At 29.5% G+C, this 20,528-nt stretch overlaps 1 protein-coding gene across 1 annotated transcript; it reads right to left on the bottom strand.

The window, feature by feature from the left end:
- Positions 1–1,018: 1,018 nt before the first annotated feature.
- Positions 1,019–6,893, bottom strand: LOC108329739 (cytochrome P450 90A1). The gene is made up of 8 exons (XM_017564092.2): positions 6,149–6,893; positions 4,728–4,877; positions 4,388–4,636; positions 2,086–2,172; positions 1,860–1,938; positions 1,653–1,759; positions 1,435–1,568; positions 1,019–1,343 (listed from the first exon to the last, which is right to left on the bottom strand). Exons 1-8 carry the CDS (start codon positions 6,659–6,661, stop codon positions 1,241–1,243), a joined length of 1,422 nt encoding a protein of 473 aa, XP_017419581.1. The 5' UTR covers positions 6,662–6,893; the 3' UTR covers positions 1,019–1,240.
- Between the last annotated feature and the right edge of the window lie 13,635 nt (positions 6,894–20,528).

Raw genomic sequence — 20,528 nt, 5'->3', positions numbered from 1 at the left:
AAACCGATTTTTGACTAAATAATTGGTGCATGAGCTAATTGTTAAAATTTACCTTTCTGAAAGTTATATATAAAATTAGATTTATAACTTTGGATTGGTCATGAAAGACGTCCAGGTCCAATAAAATTAGATATATATCTTAATTGAAATGTATTTAGATTTATATTATTTGGATTAGTTATATATAAAATTAGATATATAAAGAAATATAACTTTGGATTGGTCATGAAAGACGTCCAGGTCCAATACATTTCAATTAAGAGGCCTACACCACCACACCCTTCTCACTCCATGACTCCACCACACTCTTACCCCACGTTTCATTTTCTTAATTCTTTCTTTCCCTCTTCCTTTTGACATATGTGTTGTTGTGTATGTTTTATGTACTTTGTGTGAAAAAGAGAAAGCGGTGGAAACCTCAACGAAAATAGAAATATGTTTAGCTTTTAACTTTAACAAATATAAACATCCATCGAAGACTCAACGAAACTCTCATTTCTTTTGAGGCCAATGAGACCACCGGTAGTTTAATTTTATTTGAGGGATATTTGTGGAATATAATGGTATAAGAAGAAACATGTGGTGACGTAGGGAGAAACACTCTAAGCATTGGAATTCATAAAACATAGGGGCCCATCACAGTTTATTTTTATTTTATTTGTTGATTTTATCCATGCAATAAATTAGCACGATAAGGCCCTTTTTTCTCTGTTTGGCCCAGTATGATCATTGTGCTTGAAAGCAATTGAAAAAATGAAAACTGTATCTAAATTTCAACTACAATTTTTTTTTATCTGTATAGTTTTAATAAACATTTTTTATTTTTAGTGTATTCTCAAAATAATCATTCAAAATTTTTACAAAAAAAAAATAACATTTATTATTTATCTTAACACGGAAAAAAAGTTCATGATATATATTATAAATCAAATATAGTTCCCTGTTTTACGAGCTCTCATACACATATTGATTAGTGATATTCGTAATATTTTTCTTTTTAATTTAATGCCTTAGGTATCGATAAAACCATTGCAGGTTATAATTAAAGCATGTCGAAACTGTGCCAAATTTATTGCAAACTTTTTGGAAAAAGAACTAACTAAAATCATATATGAATTGCTAAACTGAAAAATAATTTAATTATTTATTCATATATGATGAAGATGAACTTATTAAATTGATCTACGCTGAGCTTCCTCTGTGTCTTCTCTACCTCTTACTGTCTTAATTTCTCATGTTGCTATACATGGTTTGCACTTCTACGCTTGACAATAATAGGGTACCTCTTCTGCGTCCTAGTTGTTGGGAAAAACACCAACTTATCTTCCTCGGCAGGAACCCAACTGCCATGAATTCAAAGCACGAAATTAGAAATAGATAAAAAAATTAAATTCTTAACACGTGCAGCATAATTAACATGCATAATGTTCGTACCTGAAGCGGGTGACAAAGCGGTGAAGGAAGACAGAAAGTACAACTCTGGCTAGCTCATAACCAGGGCACAACCGTGGCCCTCCACCAAAAGGTGTATAAACATTTGCAGGGTTTGCTGCTTCCGATGAGTTACTCTGATAAATTTTGATCACTGGTAAGTGACAAGAACAAAAATTTATTTGAGACCGAACTCAGATTAGTGATAACGACTGAAGTACCTGCCATCTCCAGGGGTTGAAGGTTCGTGCATCTTTGTAATATTCAGGATTCAGATGTACAGCACGAAATGATGCAAAGACCTTCCATCCCTTAGGAATAGTATAACCTATTACAAGTACGGCATTCAAATTTTGTTGCAGTAGGTAAATTGCAATGTGCATTTTCTCATAGGCTAAATTCGACAACCTTTTTGTTGTGGGTTATACCTTTTATGTTGATGTCTGTAGTTGCTCTTCTAAATATCCCACCAATTATGTTTGCCACCCTCAAGGTCTCATTCACAACCTGTATTGCACAAATGATTAAAAAACAAGGAAAGGACATGATTTAAAACACCGACAAAATCAATAGTAGCTGTTGTTCGACATCCTTATACTGTTAATTTCATTTTACATTCAGCATTGAGGTAATATGTATATACTGTATACTTACATGTTGGGTAAAAACCATTGACTTGTAATCTGTCCATTCCAGTGGAGCCCCGGGGTCACTCCTTGCTCTGATTTGGTCATGCTCTTCCTGTAAATAACACAATCAAAGTCTAAAAAAACAGTCCAGTGTCAAAGACAGAGACGGTTTTATTGTTAATTGTGTGTTATTAATTAACGGCCACATTAAAAATCTCGGTTATATGTTGTTTATAGATGGATCAACAGTATGAACACAGACTAATGTGAGATTAAGGAAAAAGTTATCCTGATTAACATGCTGATACCAGATTAAATCCAAATGAATTTACTGCTATTGCAAATAGTTGAAGGAGTCAAGGTTATAGTCATCCTCCACGTGGGGTTTGAGACTAAGATGACACTGTCACCTTTCACTTAACTACGAACGTGTGATCATAAATAGGCGTTGAAATTAGAGCCACACGAATTCCCAGACATGAGCATGGGACCGAGAGGTCCAAGGAGATAAGTCCACGGCAAAACAAGTTCTGCAAACACAAAAAGTACTTTCTGCAGAGTGCAGCAGATGATTCAGAAGCAGAAGCAGACGCACGGTGGCAAGGGCCTTTCCGTCTTTCCGCACCACACACGGCCGTGATCAGGTCAAAAAGACCAATACCAAGCGTGAGGTTTGAATGTAATAATTTTGCCTCTTGGTTCCACCATTGTCTCCTGTGACTTTTTTTTCTTGTCTACTTTTCTACTACGTTTTCACACCATCATTTATTTCCCCTGTTGAACCAAATCCTGGCTATAAAGATTTTTCTTTTCTAATAAAAGATTATCTCTCCACGTATATAAAAATCAAAGTGTTTGTAATATATTTAGAAGATCCAATTATTTGAAAGCACTTGTGTTGGGATTTTGTTGCGATGTCAAGTATAGTGTGATATGGATCATGACACAAAATGACAAAGGACTTGGACACGGGCGGTGAGTAAGAATCATTGATGGTGAAATGAAAATATGGAGTCAATGGTGAAATGACCTTGGATAGATCACCATCTCAATCTCACCACCAAAACCTCCCCATATTCACCATCTCTTTTCTGTCTATGGTGAAAATTTGAAAGACCCAGGCTTTAACTACAGGGTTTCAATTCAGTATTTATGTTTTACGTGCACAAAACAACAAAAACCAGACATATAATCCTTTTCCTGTGTCTGCCAGTGTCCTAGGGAAAACAAAAAAGAAATCCTACATTAATTACAACTTCATAGACATACTTTTCCAAATTTGGATTATAGAACTGACCATTTCTTTTATAAACAACTTCACAAAATTTGGTTTTCCTAATGATTGTCATAATATAGTCAGAAATCACGATAAAGAATTTACTTCTTTATTTTGCATCTTTTATATTTGTAAGATTAGTTTGTAGAATAAAAGGTTTATATACCATTTCTTAATTTATCTTTCCTCTTTCCATCTAATACCATAAATGTACATTTAAAATATTTAAAATTAGAAGACACATAATAGTATAATAATATATATTTAAAAATTCAACAGATAAAAAATAATTCCTTCCCATAATTATGACCGATGGAATGCAAGAGTAATAAAAATAAAACCATGATATTTAACAATAGAGAGTAATAACATACGATCATTTGAATATAAAAGAAAAAAACTCTCAGTTACTACTTCTATTCTAAAATTATTCTAAAATAACTGCAATTTTAGAAATAAAATAACTTTTCAAAATAATTGAGTCTTCCAATAAAGCATGTATTTTCCTTCTTAATACGTTCTCAAATCAGTTATTTCTTTTATTCATGAAAAGATAGAATTATTCCAAAAAATAAAAATAGCAGTAGTATATTTATGTAGGCGTAGAATAATCTTGAGGAGGTAGTAACCTTGTCTCAGCCATTTTAATTTTTAAGCAAAATACCTTTCCATAATTAATGTTTAGAATGGGCGTTTATTAGAAGGAAAAGTCAATCCCGGTGGAGGTGGAGACAGAGTATAAAGGATCAGATAACGAAAACGAGGTTCCAACGGAAGCACACCACACACGGTGGAGTGGCGGTGGTCATGGACATAGACAGGGTGGTGGGGTTGCTTGCAGCCACAACCATTCGGTCAAGAAAACCCAAATCAAATCAAATCATCTCATCAAAATTCCAGAATTATAATAAAAACAAAATTGCTTAAAAATTAAGATATTTGTGGAATCATGTTTTACGTAAACAAAACATATAAAGACAGTAACGAATATTCTGATGATCATATAAATAAGGTAATAGTAGTATGGTGAGTGCTTAGGTTTGTCACGTACCTTGAGCTGTGCCAAAGCCAGAGGAGTCTCAGTGAGGAACTTGACTGCAAGAGTCATTATGGTAGAGGTGGTCTCGTAACCGGCGACGAGCAAAGCCAAAAGGAAATCCACTATTTGCTCGTCAGAAAAGTGGTCACCGGAGGCCAACAGTGCCCCTAGCATGTCACTCTTTTTCCCTTTCCCTTCGTTATACTCTTCTCGCCTCTGCCTCACTACCAACGTCAGTGCCTCTGCCACCTTTGTTCTTGCCTGCAAACTCAATTCATATTCACTAATCACATACTAAAAAGATTTAACATTGTGATTAACCCATGAAACGTTTTGAAAAGGATAAGGAAACCTTGATGGCTCTCCGGTATGTGGTGGAGAAGAGAGGTAAAGGGAGAGTGAAGAAGCCTTCAATGACAAGAACATACTCTTTCCTTAAACTTTCAGTCCATTGATCAGGGTCAAAGCTCATCAATTGCTTCACTGTTAGCTCAAACGTTATCTGGAAAAGTAGCCTTGTCAAAACAATTATCCATAATCATCATTTGCACAAACATTGTTACCAATTTGGGGAATTAAAAAACACGAGTAGTTGAAAAGGAATTACTAAAAGGCAACAACCCCTTCCCTTTCCACATGTCTTCTATCATTCATACAAACATCTCCATACATGTGCATGCTCACCCTACATGATGATGACCCAACGTTTAATATGCAGAGTGTGATTATTATCCTTTGTAGCCCAAGGAAACCTTTTTCGTTTAAATTAACGTCTGATACAAAGGCTCATGTGCAAGAAAATTGGACACATTGTACCCAACCATGGAATCTGAGTCACCACACCCATTTCCATCACGCACATCACTGTCACATGCTAACACACCCATATTACTTTTTTAATTAGAACCAACTTTCTCCAATTAAACCAAAATTAAATAAAACAAAACAAAAAGAAGAAGAAAAAGAAAAATACTCAATCAGAGACACGAGAGAGAAAGCTTTAAAACTTTCCAGTGCTGGTTAGACACATACACGAAAGTTGCAAATTAGCTTTCAACTAAAACAAGTAAACAAACAAAACTAGATTTAGATAATAAAATCAGAGGAATTGAGGTGCAATAAGGAGGATCTGGTCCACCACTTTTATCTCACTCACAGTCCCCATAAGGTACATTATGTGGTGAGTCAACCAGCCAAACTCGCCCGAGCCATCGCTGTGTTGACTCAGCAACACACATGTATATGTTATTCCCTGGTAATGATTTGGGAAAGTTAAAACACTATTAATAACACCTTTTCTAATCAGAATTCAAAATTTCAAGTTCGTAATCCACAAAGTCATGAAAAAAACGTTACACAAACATAATATTCTTGAAATATCCGCGACTACTGCTACTGTTGTGATCATATCTTTTCTGCAAAACCAATAAATACAAAGAAACCGCGACCACAACCATATTTAAAACCTTGGACAAATCCATACTGTAGACTAAACGCAACATAACCGTGACCACGACAGAAATTTAAAACCTCGGTAATTCATATATGAAAAAATTTAATTCAAAAATCGAAATAAAGCTTCCATTCTCACAAGGAAACCACAAAACACTAACACAGCTTAAGTGACGAACAACGTCAACAACTTAAAAAGGTGCAAACAAATACATAACTTAAGTGACAAAAAAACTTGTACAAAACATAAAATATACATGTTGGTTTATGTAAAAAACTTAAATCATTTTATATTTTCATGTTCTGTTATAAGTATTTAACCTTTTTTGCCTGGTCCATGAGAGTAACACGATCGGACCAGGTATCGAGGTTGAGGCCGATGAGGCGGTCGATGTCGTGGAGAAGGTGATCCTTGAGGATGGAGGAGTTGGCGAAGCTCATGGTGAGCGAGTGCATTCTCTTGTGCAGAGCGCCTTTCATCAAGAGAAGAGAGTGTTTTCCGAGCAGGTTCGATATGGAACCGGGGTAACTGCAATCCAACAGCTTCCCTTCGTTCTGTAGAATGAACCGGTTCAGCTCCGGGTCCGCCGAGAACACCGTCGCCTCGCCGAATACGTGTGTCATGAAGATCGACCCGTAGCGCCTCACGCGCTCGTCCATGAACGGCTCCGGATTGGCACTCTTGTACGCAGATATCAGCTGCAGCGTCTCGCCGATGAACGGCAGGCCATAGCTCCCAGGCGGCAGCCGAAGCTTCCGCCGGCTCAACGCGCGATGGAGGAAGATCGCGGCGGAGGCGGCGAACAATAGGAGGAGTGTTGGCAGAGAAACCATTGCTGCAACAGAAGAAGTAGAGAAAAGAAGAAGTGTTGTGGATATAAACCCAACCAAAGCGTTTTGAATGGTTGGAGAGAGAGAGAGAGAGAGAGAGAGAGAGAGAGAAAGAGAGAGAGAGGTATTAATAGAAGAGCGGAGGAGCCCACGAGGGGGTGGGGGTACCTCTGTGTGTGAGTGCCCAGTGCTCAGAGTCTAGAAGATGAAGAAGAAAAGGATCTGTTCTGGCCAAACAAATTATCTCACATCACCTTTTTTTTTTCTTTTCAATTTTTACACTCGTTTTATTTTATGTTATAATTTGTAATTAAAAGCATTTATTATAATTAATTAATTGTTGAATTCATTCACAGCATTCATTTGTTTTTTTCGAATCAGAGGGTATTGTATGAAATTAATGTGGGATTCATTATAGGATAAGACTCGGTAAAGAATTAAAAAGCTTTTTTTCTTTTTACCTTTGTTTTTCACTTTTTCATTGTCAAAAAAGAAGAAGCCATTGAAGAGTGGATGAGGTGAAAATAGCAGCGTGTATTGACTAGTTGTACCAATGTGTTAAGTTGAATATCCATATTGCCTGTGTACTTGTATAGTTCCTATGGTTGCTGTAGAAATATCTCTCACTCGAAGTACACAAGTCTTAAATGGGATTAAATTCATAATTCATATTTATTTAATTATACTTAAATGGTAATATTAAAAGTAATAAATACGCATGAAAAAAGAACGTACTTTTAATATTTGTAGAATTAAACAATTAGTCAAACATCTTCATCAATAATAATAATAATAATAATAATAATAATAATAATAATAATAATAATAATAATAATAATAATAATAATAATAATAATTTTCTAAACATGAATACAATTAAATTATAAAATAAAAATTAAATTAATATAATTAATTATTGTGATTATAATTAATAGCACTATCAAAATAGGTTAAAATCCATCATGGATTTGAGTAGGATAAAATATTAAAAAATTTAGTATAGACTAAAAATGGATTAGATTTACTGGAAACCAAGTTTACATGAGTTGAATAAGTGATAAGCTAAGTTAATTTATCAATCTAAACATAAAAAAAATCTCGCATTACTTTTGATTTAATTGTCTAACTCAAAATACAAACAAACTTTAAAAATAAAATAGGAAAGAAAGACTCATGTTTATGACACTTCAAAACAAATTTTTAAAATAAGTTTGAATTTGGTTATATATTAAAAAAATGTTAGATTAAAGAAAAAAAATGTGTAATTTCTTTTAATTAAGTGAGTCAATCCATTTATTCCATCAACGATAGGACTAAACTCAGATTTATTGAATTCACAAATAAATGAATTAGGTTAGGTTGTTTTCAAGTGTGAACGAGTGTAAATCATGAGTCAACTTTAAGTTTATTTTTTATTTATGCAAGTATATTTTATTCAGGTATTTGAGAAACCTTAAATATTTTTAAAAATATTTATTAAAATGAGTTTTCACATATAATTAAATGTACCATGTTATAGTTAATTATTTTGAGCAACGATTAATTATATAAATTTTTATTGAATTGCATGTTTAGCATGTAATTAATTATAATCATAAATAGTTAATTGAATTATATTTTATTAAATTTGTATATTTAATAAAAAACTAAAACAACTGATTAAAAATAAATATACTTAATTAAATTAATGTACACACAACTTTTTTTCAGCATAGTTGATAACATATATTTATAATTCTATTATACTGTTAATGTATTTTTATATTTTATTTTCAGTTTTCAACCATTTTTTTAATATTAAAATTTAATTTAATTGTTTGTTTTAATTTTACATTTTGAACTTATTTGTTATTTGTTCACTGCTTTGGCTATAATTTTTTTTGTTATAAATGTTACTTTTAGCTTATTATAATTATATTGGATTTTATATATTTTCATGATTTTAAAATTGAAAATATGGTTAACTGGATTTAGAGTTCTATACTATTTTATATGATTTTTTAAAAATGATTGTAGATATGCTAAAATTCGCAGATGGAGCCTTTGTTTATATTAGCTTGACTTTTTGTTATTTGGTTCATTAAGCTATTTAGAGAGGTCAGTTTATAAATTCAGACACCCTTTAATAAACTAAAAAGTATTATTACCTAAAATAATATTTATTATTAATGAAAAAAGTATAATTAAAATGTGAAATAGAATTTAAATACTGTCTAACTTAATAAATGACTACTTATATTTTGTCTCTAAATTTATTTATTATTTAATGCTATTTTTACAAATATGTTTACTTTAAGTTTCAGAGTATGACATAAATGTTCTTTAAATTGATAAACATAAATCATTTAGTAAATTTTATAGTTTTATTTTTTATTTATTGATATTTTTTTACTCTTTTATCTTAATTTTTTTAATCAAAATCATATAAGCTGAATTGAGTTTTATATTGCTCAAAGTTTATTTTTTTCTCTAGTTTTGATTTTTTTTTTTGGATTGAAAATCGTGTTTGAATTTAAAAATTAAATTAGAAATTGATTAAAACTTAATCTAATAATTAAATATGTAATTGAATAAATGACATTTTAAATTAATTTATATAATCATTTTAGTTGATTAATTAAATTGGTTTATTATTCATATTTAGGTATGATTCTTTTGATAATTGTGATGAGTGAACCTCTTTCGATTTTTTATTATGTTTATCAAATTTTTTATACTCTTAAACCTCTAAATTTCATTTTTGAATAAAAAACTAAATGACAAAATATATTTAACCTTTAAAAAATATTACAATTAAACCAAAACATATTTGAACTTTAAAAAATAATTACAATTTACGTTTGTTGCACGAATGTTATAAATGGCGAAAATGTTAATTTACGTTTTTTTATCGATTAGTTTATATATAGAGATAACAATACCACATACGTAAATTTGTTTCTTGATATAACGTCTGAACTTCAACAAACATAAAAAAGTCAAAAGTAACATATCCAATTGTTTTTTTTAACGAACATTATTTTAACAGTGTAAGAAATATTGTATACATTGAATTATTGTATTTGTCATTCATATTTATAAACTTATATTCAAAATAGTAAAACAACGTTAGATTATAGTTATTGACGGTAAATATAAATCTAAAAAATTAAAGTAGTCTAAAAAAATGTGTTAATTTTTCCTGTCATTTTTCTTATTTTGTGGTTATCGCGTTTCTTGTTGAGTTCCAATTTACTATAATTTGTATACTGTAATTCTTAATCAAGTATTGCAATTGAGATTTTGTTAATCAAATACAAAACTTTAAACATCACTTTTGTAGAGATAATATGCAACGAAATTTTCTTTATATTTAGATATTATTACTATGGGCTCATAGCCGACCGAACGGTAAAAGTGCAGAAGAATCATTCCGACCGATAATACCTCTCAGGTCAATGAACCGATCGGTAAAATCAGCCCGACCGATGATACCTCTCAGGTCAGTGAATCGATCGGTTAAATCAGCCGTTAAGGTAATTAATAGTAATAACTGTCGGGGAGTTAATCAAAATAATTGTCATTTATTGACAATTAATATTATCATTCATTGGTGGTTAATGAGTCAAACCTAACGGTAAACTCATTATAATTTATAAATATTTGTCTGGAAAAGGGTACAGGTAACTTAACTTGAACTTGAACTCAAACTTAGAGCTCTGATAACTAATCTTGATTATAAGATTATTACGCAAAGTCACTGACTTGAGCGTCGGAGTGTCTTTTGCAGGCACCCTCCCACGCGGCTTGGATAAGGAGAAGAGAGAAGACAGCACAACCGAACGTCGAAGCAGACAACTTTGAGTGTTTTGGATTAGGATTCTAAATCCTGCCAAAACAGATACGTATTTTATAACCATTTAAATTTTAAACTTAATTAGAAACTTGATCGTTAAAAAATATTTTAAAATATCAATCGATGAATTTTCAAAAAAAATATTATAACTATAGTAATCAAAATATAACAGTTAAACAGAAAAGGAGGAAAAACACTTGAAGATGGCATGTATGACGTTTTTACATTAAAGTCGGACGCTTTTACTTCCTAGATGTTCTTATGCTTCGATTTTCAATTTATTTTATCCTTTAACTTATCTGATATAAAAGGTAATTGATTGTCTAAATTGTTCATGTTATTTGTAAAAAATATTCAGATATTTAAGTTAATAGTTACTTAAAACATGTTATATTTAATACAATAATGATAGAACTCAATTACTTTATTAGACCTTCTATTTATACTAATTATTATAATGAGTTCTGACTTAACATTGACTTAATTATAATCTAAATATATTTTATTATTATTATTTAGTTCATTTGAAGTTTTTTTTGCTAAATTACATTTAGACTTATTAATTACATTGCATAGTCCAACTTATCCTACTTATCCTATCGATCAAATGTCTTTATTTGGCTGATTAAACCACCTGATTAGTTTTAGGTTGATTATCTTTTCATGTTTGATTGAAAGGTTTCTATAAACTATCAAATTATGAAAAAAAAATCATATTTGAAAATAGAAAATTTGATTTAATGTAAAAAAATTGATGGAATAAATTTTGTTAATTTAAGAAATTAATCTTTTTTTTATTTTGTTTATTTTTATTTTTTATTGGTATTATTATTATTATTTAGATAAATAATGTTTTTATTTAATAAATTAAAAAATAGAAATAGTTAGTTCTTATTTATAAAAATATTATGTAATAAACTTGTCTAGATTTAATAAATACAAGACTCAACAAATTTAGGAAAACACATCTTTAAAACATATGAAACTAATTTTAAGAGAGATAGAACATAAATTCTTTCTGGAGGTTAGAGGCAATATTCATTATTCTTTTTTAATGTTGAAAATGTATTTGAGTACCGACTCACTTATTTAAAAGATTAGATGTAATGTATCTTAATTTTTAATTTCTATTATTTCATGTATTTATTTTCCACTCCTTTTGGGTCTTAATTTTATTTTTAAATGTATGATTATTGTCTGTATATTTGATATGTTTATTAATTGAAAAATAATTTAAAAATTTGATCGGATACGACATTTAATAAATTTCACGTGTTAACTGTAAATGTGAAACAACCAATCATTCATAGTATTATAATGTTAAACTTAATATAAACTATAATAAAAATTCTGACGACATTAGGAGTTGTTAGATATTGAATCCTTAAGTAAGAATTAAAATAATATCTTTTGATATTTTTAGATAAAATCGGATCATGAAACTTATTTTTGGCAAAATATTTACTATATATTTAATTAACTCGATTTAATTACTTTTTTACAATTTTAAAATTATTTTATAACTTAAAAATCAATATTTTTTATTATTTCAAAGTTTTCTTAACCTTAATTAATAAAATAAATATAATTTTTATGAATAACATGAGTTTATGTAAGAAACAATATTTAGACTTATTACTTGCACTATTTATTTCATTTACGTTTTTTTGTAAAAGACAGTTTAACATGTTCTCAAAATATTTAAAAAGTAAAAAAGAAAAAGTTTATTGGGGATAATGGTTTTTTCGAAGGAGCAAATGGGTTGGTGTCCCTTTAGAAGGGTCCATGCATTTGTTTTCTTTTGTTATATAGGGAACATGTGGTTCAACACATCACCTCGTATCATTGCCATAATGCACATCATTATACTCTTGTTTATCCTACTAATTAATTAATCATAATAATAATCTTCGATCTATAAAGTATTCCACCGGAACAACCAAAAGGACACGTCTACCTGATTTTCAACTCACTTCTTACAACTATATGCTTCATCGTATGGATTAATTTATATTTCAAAATATGATTTTTATTTTTTATTTTTCTTAAAACTTTATTGATTTTATAAGAAGAAAAATAAGGTGATACCCTACACCCTTTAATAAGAGCACATATTGTGATTTTATGAAAAAAGATTATTAAATTGCATGGTGGAATGTAGTAGTAGGTATGTTAGTGGTTTAGAGACAGATTAAGATCCAAATTTGCGGGATTTGGATGAAATCTCACTTTCTTAATTAGTTTCTTAGTTTAAACATGTGAAATAAAATCACAATTCGCAAAGTATCAATAAGGTATTATAATATCTGTATCAGTTTTTATATTTATGCGGATAATAAATTTATTTTTATCTACTAATATTTATATATTTGTATCGGTTATTTACATTATACTTAAGGCGAACAAATCAGTAATACTTTACATATTTCAACAAAATTTGTAAAACTAATACTTGACATGACATAATAATTAAAACAATTTCAATGAAATGGAATGGTAATGAAACTTAAAGTTAACTTTTTGCTAGCATGTTGAACATGTTCTTTTTATAATTTTTTTTTCTCTTCCTCTATGCTTATATATATGGAGAGAATACAATTAGTATGAAAACAAAAGAGATATACGAAAATTACATAATACTTATTTTACTAATAGTCTAATTCACCAAGTTAGTAAATTTAATTGTTAAGGGTATTTTAACGAGTTTATCTAAGGACGTGTTTTTGTGGTTTAATAAAAGTGTGAGAAATAAATATAAAAAATGATAATTAAAACTTATTCTATATCTAAGCTTTAATTTAATTAGTTATTTATTTAAGGCATGTATTGATGCACGTGGGTAAATGTAAATTTAAAAGTTTCAAGTTATGGGTGAGAATAGTAATTGTTGGTGATGTATGCAGTAAAATTATATAAGCTTTGACTTTTGGACTGGAAATAAGTAGAGTGAACTTTGTGAAAGAAGGGTACAAATAGAAGTAAGAAGACTATATTGCTCTCTTATTAACTATTGCAGACTTTGCTTTCTTCTCAAATATTCCTTTTTCTCTTTTTGATTTCAGAGCCAAATTCTTTTATTCCTCTGTTACCCTTTGTCTTTTTTTAGATTACAGAGGGAGTAAAAAATAAAATAAAGGAAAAGAAAGACAGTAGAAAATGTAGTTATTTAAATTAAAAGACAAATAATAAAAGAATAAGGAAAAATTAATGAAAAGTTTGTACTTATTTTAGTGTTTTGATTTATTTTAGAAAATAAAATCTAACTTATTTTGTTTATTATCATTATATATATCATTCATTTAAATATTTGTTACTAAAACGGTTTATTTTAGCTAAATGTCTTAGATATTATCATATAAGTTATTATGTGAGTGTTACATCATTATTTCTAAATAGTATAACATGAAATGTTTCTAATGAAGTGATAGATCATACCATCACAACTATCATTATTATTAAATTGACATTAAAATGTGTATACGTTTAATATTTAGATAGTAAAATTTATTTATAAAATAACGAATTTAATAACATTACAATTAAAAGTTTAGTTAAAAGAAACGCAACAATTAGAATTTAGTGTTAAAATTTAGAAAAAAATGTAAAAATTATATAATTAAAAGAGCTGGAACTTACCTCATTTTAACGAAGTCATCAAATAAAAAATTTACAAAAATTTAAGATAGCATGAGACAATGATGATGTCACATAGTCAAAACAAAGATGATCCCTGGTCAGCAAACACCCTCACGTGTCCGCTTCTGGTTTCCTTTTTCTCATGAATGCTTGTAGTACGTGTCAGTCCTCGCACGTGTACCCTAGTTTTATTTTCAATCTTTATTTAAATAATTTTGATGGTACTTCTTATATATTTGACGAATAATAATAATCCACGTATAATGTCCGTATACCATATTCATCCATTATGTAGGCACATGCATGCAAATTTAGCTAGGCCCATTACTGCTATGTGTTGCTGTCACTAAATATCTATTTGATTTTCTTTATCTTTTCTTGTAGTGATCTTTTGTGTCACCATTTCATTTTCTCTTTTACTCCATGGAATAATTTAATTTTTTCACATGTTTTCAACTTTTACAGAAAAAAATCATCTGTTTGTCCATCTCAGACATCTTTAACAAGAAACTTAACATGCAAATTTTAATCCATGTGATATATTTTGGTTTTGAGGAAAACTAAATACATCAAAATGTAATCTATCATTTTTTGAAAATTTTGCAAATTATAAGTATTAGTTGTATTAGAACTGAAATTATATATATTTTTTTACTTTGATTATCTTATAATTTAGGTAAAAGGTGTATGAAATTTTTAAAATTTTCACTATTTTTTTAAATTATTTATCTAAGAGAAATGTCTATGAAATTTTTAAATTCTTACAAATTATTTTTAATGAGAGAAGAGATTTCAGTCTCATATATAAAAGTGCGTCAAAATTTTTAAAAATCTTGTTTTTTATTTAAATATTTTATTTGAGAAAAGATATATGATCTCAGTTGTCAAAAAACCAAGAATCAAGGTCATATGTTTATGGTCTTAGTTCCTCCGAGAACCGAAACTAAAAAGTTTAATAAAATTTCATTCTCATTCAATTTATATAAATATTTTATCTGAGAAGGGATATATGACTTCGGTTATCAAATAACCAGAGGCTATATACGTTTATGATTTTGGTTCCTCTAGAACTCAAGCCAAAAACTTGCAAAAAATTCAAAATTATTACTCTTTTTATCTAATTTTTTTATGTGAGAAAATAGATATGATTTCAGTTTTGTCAATAACTAAGACCATATACTTTTATGGTTTCAGTTTCTCCAAAATTAGGAGAAAAAAATTCATAAAATTTCAAGATTGCCACATAAAATAATATATATTTTTATTTTATTCAAAGACATTAGGTTTCAGTTTTTATTAAAGTAGAAGTTATAAAGGTGTTATTGCATCAATTTTATGAATAATTGAAGCCAAAAGTCTAGAGTAAATTTATGCATAATTTTTATGAACTCATCATTGTTCTTTATCTTTGCAACATCGTTTTGGTGAATTTATTTTGTTTCTTTCATCCGTGTTTGCAACTGTTGAGGCTACTTCTTCCACACTCCGACCACTCTCCTTTTTCCTTTCTCTCTTTTCTTCTCTTTTTCGTTTCTGTTATTCATTTCCCATTTTCATTTTTTTCGTTGTTCCTTTTCTTTTCCACTTTTTTGTTCACTCTTTCCACTGTCCTATCTTTAATACGTCAATAAAGAGGATTTGGTTTCGATTATGAACAAAATTGAGACCAAATTCACATTTTTTTTAAATTTTTTTTATGGTTTATTGTTTCAATTCTTATTAAATCAAAGCAAAATACTAATCTAGATGTTCCCATTGATAATCAATACAAAAAAATTCACCCTACTTTTGTCTCATATTGATATACTTTAATTATAGAATCAAAATTTAATATCTAAAATAATAATTGTTGTATTTCTTATATTCACCAATGATAATTGTCTTGATAGAGGAATTTGTACTTGAGGTACTCTTATTAGCATAGCCCTATGTTCAATGTTTCAAAATTTTAGTATTATTATAAGTTTTCTCACTTTTCTAGTAACAATTTTAAACATCATATAACCACTAATGTCTCTTTTTTTCACGCAGCTGCCTTTGTTTTATTTTTACTCATAAAAGGGAAGGTTAAATGCCCTGCAAAATAAATTGACCTTGAAAGCAAAGAAATTGAGTTTGCGTAAAGCTAAAACAGAAAAAAGAGTGAACTAAAAACATGTTCCTAACCCTCTATTAATTTTTAGGTAGCAAAAGCATTGGAAGATATCTGATTGGACAAGGATATTGGAAAAATGTTAGCTTTTTGTAATCTTAAATGAACACCAATAATTATTGGAAGACTTTCTGATTAAAGCAGTGATAATTATATTACCTTGATGGACATTAATTACGGGCTAAATTACTGTTAATCTTTTTGTGTTGTGGTTACTTTTGTTTCCAACTACCATTTGTGCTCTTTTTCTTTTTCAAACCCTTCGATCAAACGTCGCAATTTGCAAGCATTGAAATTTTTTTCCTCTAATCATTCTTCATTCGACTATGAGTGTTGTTGTGAAGCATAAACCAATCAAGTGGGTTTGCCATCAGATTATTTAGAATAATTATACTTTAATAATATTTTTCTGACAATATTATAACATTATTTACGTATAATTTTATAAATGATGTAAAATTATTTCACAATCAATAATAATAATTATAAATATCAATCACAAAATAATAGGTGTTAAAATATTATAAAAAAGAATGTTAATAAAAATATCATTATTCGATTATTTTTGATGTTGAAAGAAAGTGATTAGAAGTTGAAAAGACTAAAGTACTTGGTTACAGTGTACTAGTGATGATCTTGTGACTTGCAAGGTAACGTAAGCGAGGGAGCAGATATTACAAAAGTGTACCATCTATGGTCGGCATGCTGTTTTCTTTTCACCATTTTTCGAAAATTATGGCGTAGTCATAGTTGTAGTTTTATGTATCCTAATATGCCATTCACATCTTTGACTATCATATCTCTTTAATCACAGTGTCATGTCCTCTTCACATTTCACGTGTGACTTTTTCCAACTCTACTTTTCCTTTTATTCTTTCAAACAAGAAATTTTTGCAAACAATTTTCTTAATAGATCCAATTTCGATTCATTTATACGACAAAGATAGCAACAAGAAATCTCCTATATAAAGACTGACTAATCAAAGGAATGACCTAATGAGCATGGTTAAAAAGGTATGTAGAGATTAATGCAAATTAATTATAATTAAAGGATTCTAATTAGACTTGTGGTGGTAAGTAAAATCTTATTATAAATAGAACGTGCAAGTGAGAGAATTGGATACATTATTGATTGTCAGCGATTGAATTCTTAATCTTTTACAGGTATCTTTTAAGCAGTTTTAGATAAATGGAAAACTCAAAACCTCAAATGAGTCAAATGCAGACAAGAGAAAGGAAATGAAGAATTGAGTCATTAAAAAAAATCTAAAACTAAATATTTTAATTTTTCCAGGATAATAACAACACTTATAATACATAGAACGCCAATATTATAAAGCAAAACATGAAATTATGAGGCAATGAATACTTTAATTACATAGTTGGTTTGAGTTGAGTTAATTATGTTTCTAACTATATATAAACTGGCCACTCAACCCAAAATTCCATATGAATATATTAAAAAATACTATTAAACTAAAATTTAATTAGATTGAGTTCAATTTTGCGTAATAATCGAAATTCAGTTACAATCGTGTGATGAAAAAGATTGAGAACAGAGAGATAATATAGTAACACTGTTCTTTAATTTATTTTTTTATATAATATTGATCACTTTGTTTTATGTTGTCTACCCCTTGTTATTTATTATGAGGTGTTAACAATACTACTTTAAATATTTGAAATTTGTGTTAGTTCTATTAGTCAGGAAATGCAACCCACTTGGTAAATTTTATGTAATAGAAAAGATTACTGGTATTCATTTTCTCTTACTCGGAAAAGTTTATATAAGTTATTGGTATAAACATAATTTATAAAAGGCTAATTAATGATGGGCAGCTAAGTAATGAATTAGTTCAGTGTGAAGTAAGCATTGTAGATGAGACGTGGAAATGAGAAAACACTAACATGGAGTTTGGAACTGACATTGGGAATGATTATTGTCGAGGACGATGGGATTTGACAATGGACTAAAATTATAGGTGAAATCATGATTATATAACCAAAGAAACACACCTGCAAAATCATGGTGCTGAATGTGTAGCCATTGTGGGAGGTATTCATATTTCTAATTCCTGTTTTGACTTTTTTTTTTCTTAATGCACAGATTATGGCCCCATCTACTCCACTTAGGCATGTCCTTGCAACCTTTGTGCCCATCACCATTCTTCACTTTCCAGTGACACTCTCCGACACCCAACACGTGTGTAATCATCACTCCACTTTTAAATATTTTATAACAATCTAATATTAAAAAACACAAATATGAATAGAGTTTGCTGTTCACTAATCAAAGTCAGTGTTTTATCTCTGTAGTACATGTGAATTCTGATAACAACAATCTCTGTAATCTAAAGCTGTTCAGAAAACGATAGTCCCGATTTGTTCTCACTGTCAGCATTATTCAGAATTTAGAAAAAGGTTTCCTTTTCTCACAACAGTTCCTGATCCATAGATCCACTGTTCATGCATGTGTGTTTGCTGGAGTTATAAGCCCATAAGAACGCATGGCATACGTTAGAGTGAGAATTAAGCTAAGGTAATGGCTTTACTTCATGTTAGTGAGTAAAATATGGGTTCATTATTGGCATGTCAAGAAAATAACATATATTTTTCTGTTTAACCGTTACTCTCAAGGTTATCAAACTCATATTCAACTAGTAAACTCAACTCATAAACTTTTCAGCTGAAAAAAATTATATAAACAATATGTTAATTTAAATAAATTTACAAAATTATATAACTTTATATAAATAAAATTTATAGACATATTGTTCATAAAAAAATATTATAAAACATAAATATTTGAATTGTTGTCATTAATTTTGATGCATTTCATTAAATATAATAAGAAAAGAATTGTGACACTGGTAAGGACTTAGGTTTTATTGTTTAGAAAACAATTTCTTTTACATATTACAAATCAAAATAGTGCTCAACTCATGACTTTGTTAAAGAAAAACAACTTCACTCAATAGTGAGTGAAGCAGTGAGAAGGAGACGAGACCAGTATGCATGGCGACGAACGTGACGGTAGGCGTGACGGCAAGCGCAAAATAGACATGACGACGATCACGAACCGAGCGCAGATGGAGCGTGAACAAAGTGTGATTGAGTGCACGCGACGATGACCTGAAGAAGGCGAGACGATGACGATGGCCATGAAGAGAGACAGAGGAGCGCGAGAGATAGTGACAATCAGATCATGAAACCCTAAACCCCAAACGACCTCGTTCATCTTAATTTTTTCTCCTTTCAAACTCGCAGAATTGCTCCAAACTCACGATTTTACACGATCCTATCAATTTTACAGTAGATTCTACCAAATTTAAGCAGAAAACGAATTTACTTTCAAGTTAACTCGAAAGTCATATTTAAAAATATAAACTCGTACGAGTTTACTAGTTAACTCGAGAGCATGTTTACTCTTCCTTTTGCCATGTTATCTTTTATAGTAAAAAGGTGAGCACGAAAATTTTTCTCATTCGCCCTTGGTGGCGATGGGCATGCAGTAGTGCATGGCCTCTCAACTTCATGGGCTTCATTTTAAATTATGATATTTGGGCTTCATGGACCAGGTAACCAGAATTTGAATAATTACTGATAAACACAGCGAAAACTTTAATGATCTGTGTTTCAGTTCGTAGTCAAAGTCTTAGTCAAGTAATAAGTTCTTACTTGCTGCAATAAGGACATATTTGGGCAACCCTTATTCTTCCAAGAAAAAAACATAAAATTCTCCATAAACTAACAAAAAATAATTATTTGTATAATTTTTCTAAATTTTTATTTTTAATATATATAAAGTAATTTTAGTTTAGAGAAAAAATTATTTAATTTTTTTTACTTTGTTCTCCTAAAAACTGTTAAATTGTCAGTGTGCTTACAACAGAGGAAACACTTGAATAAAACTCTCACTATTGCAACAAAATAATAATTCATGCAAGATACGCATTCTAGTTGACACTTGATACATTGCAACAAATATTATACTCCAATAAGAGATGTTATTCCTGATTACTTTACACTGATAGGGTTTAGTTATAGCACTGGCCTAGAAGTTCAGAGTAAACTGACCATCTGATTATTATGAATCATTATGATTGTATCAAACACATTTGGAATTTGTCTGCTTTATTTTCTGAATTGAACCATTTGCAGTTCTTTCACAAAAGGAATTACATTGGTTTTATGTGACAGCATAATACTGAAGCATGTTAATCTAGGAAAATCACCAGATCTAAAGA

Source organism: Vigna angularis, chromosome 2, assembly GCF_016808095.1.
Source record: "Vigna angularis cultivar LongXiaoDou No.4 chromosome 2, ASM1680809v1, whole genome shotgun sequence".
Taxonomy (NCBI): Eukaryota; Viridiplantae; Streptophyta; class Magnoliopsida; order Fabales; family Fabaceae; genus Vigna; species Vigna angularis.
The sequence above is the reverse complement of the archived record's forward strand: the minus strand, read 5'-3'. Positions and strand labels throughout refer to the sequence as shown.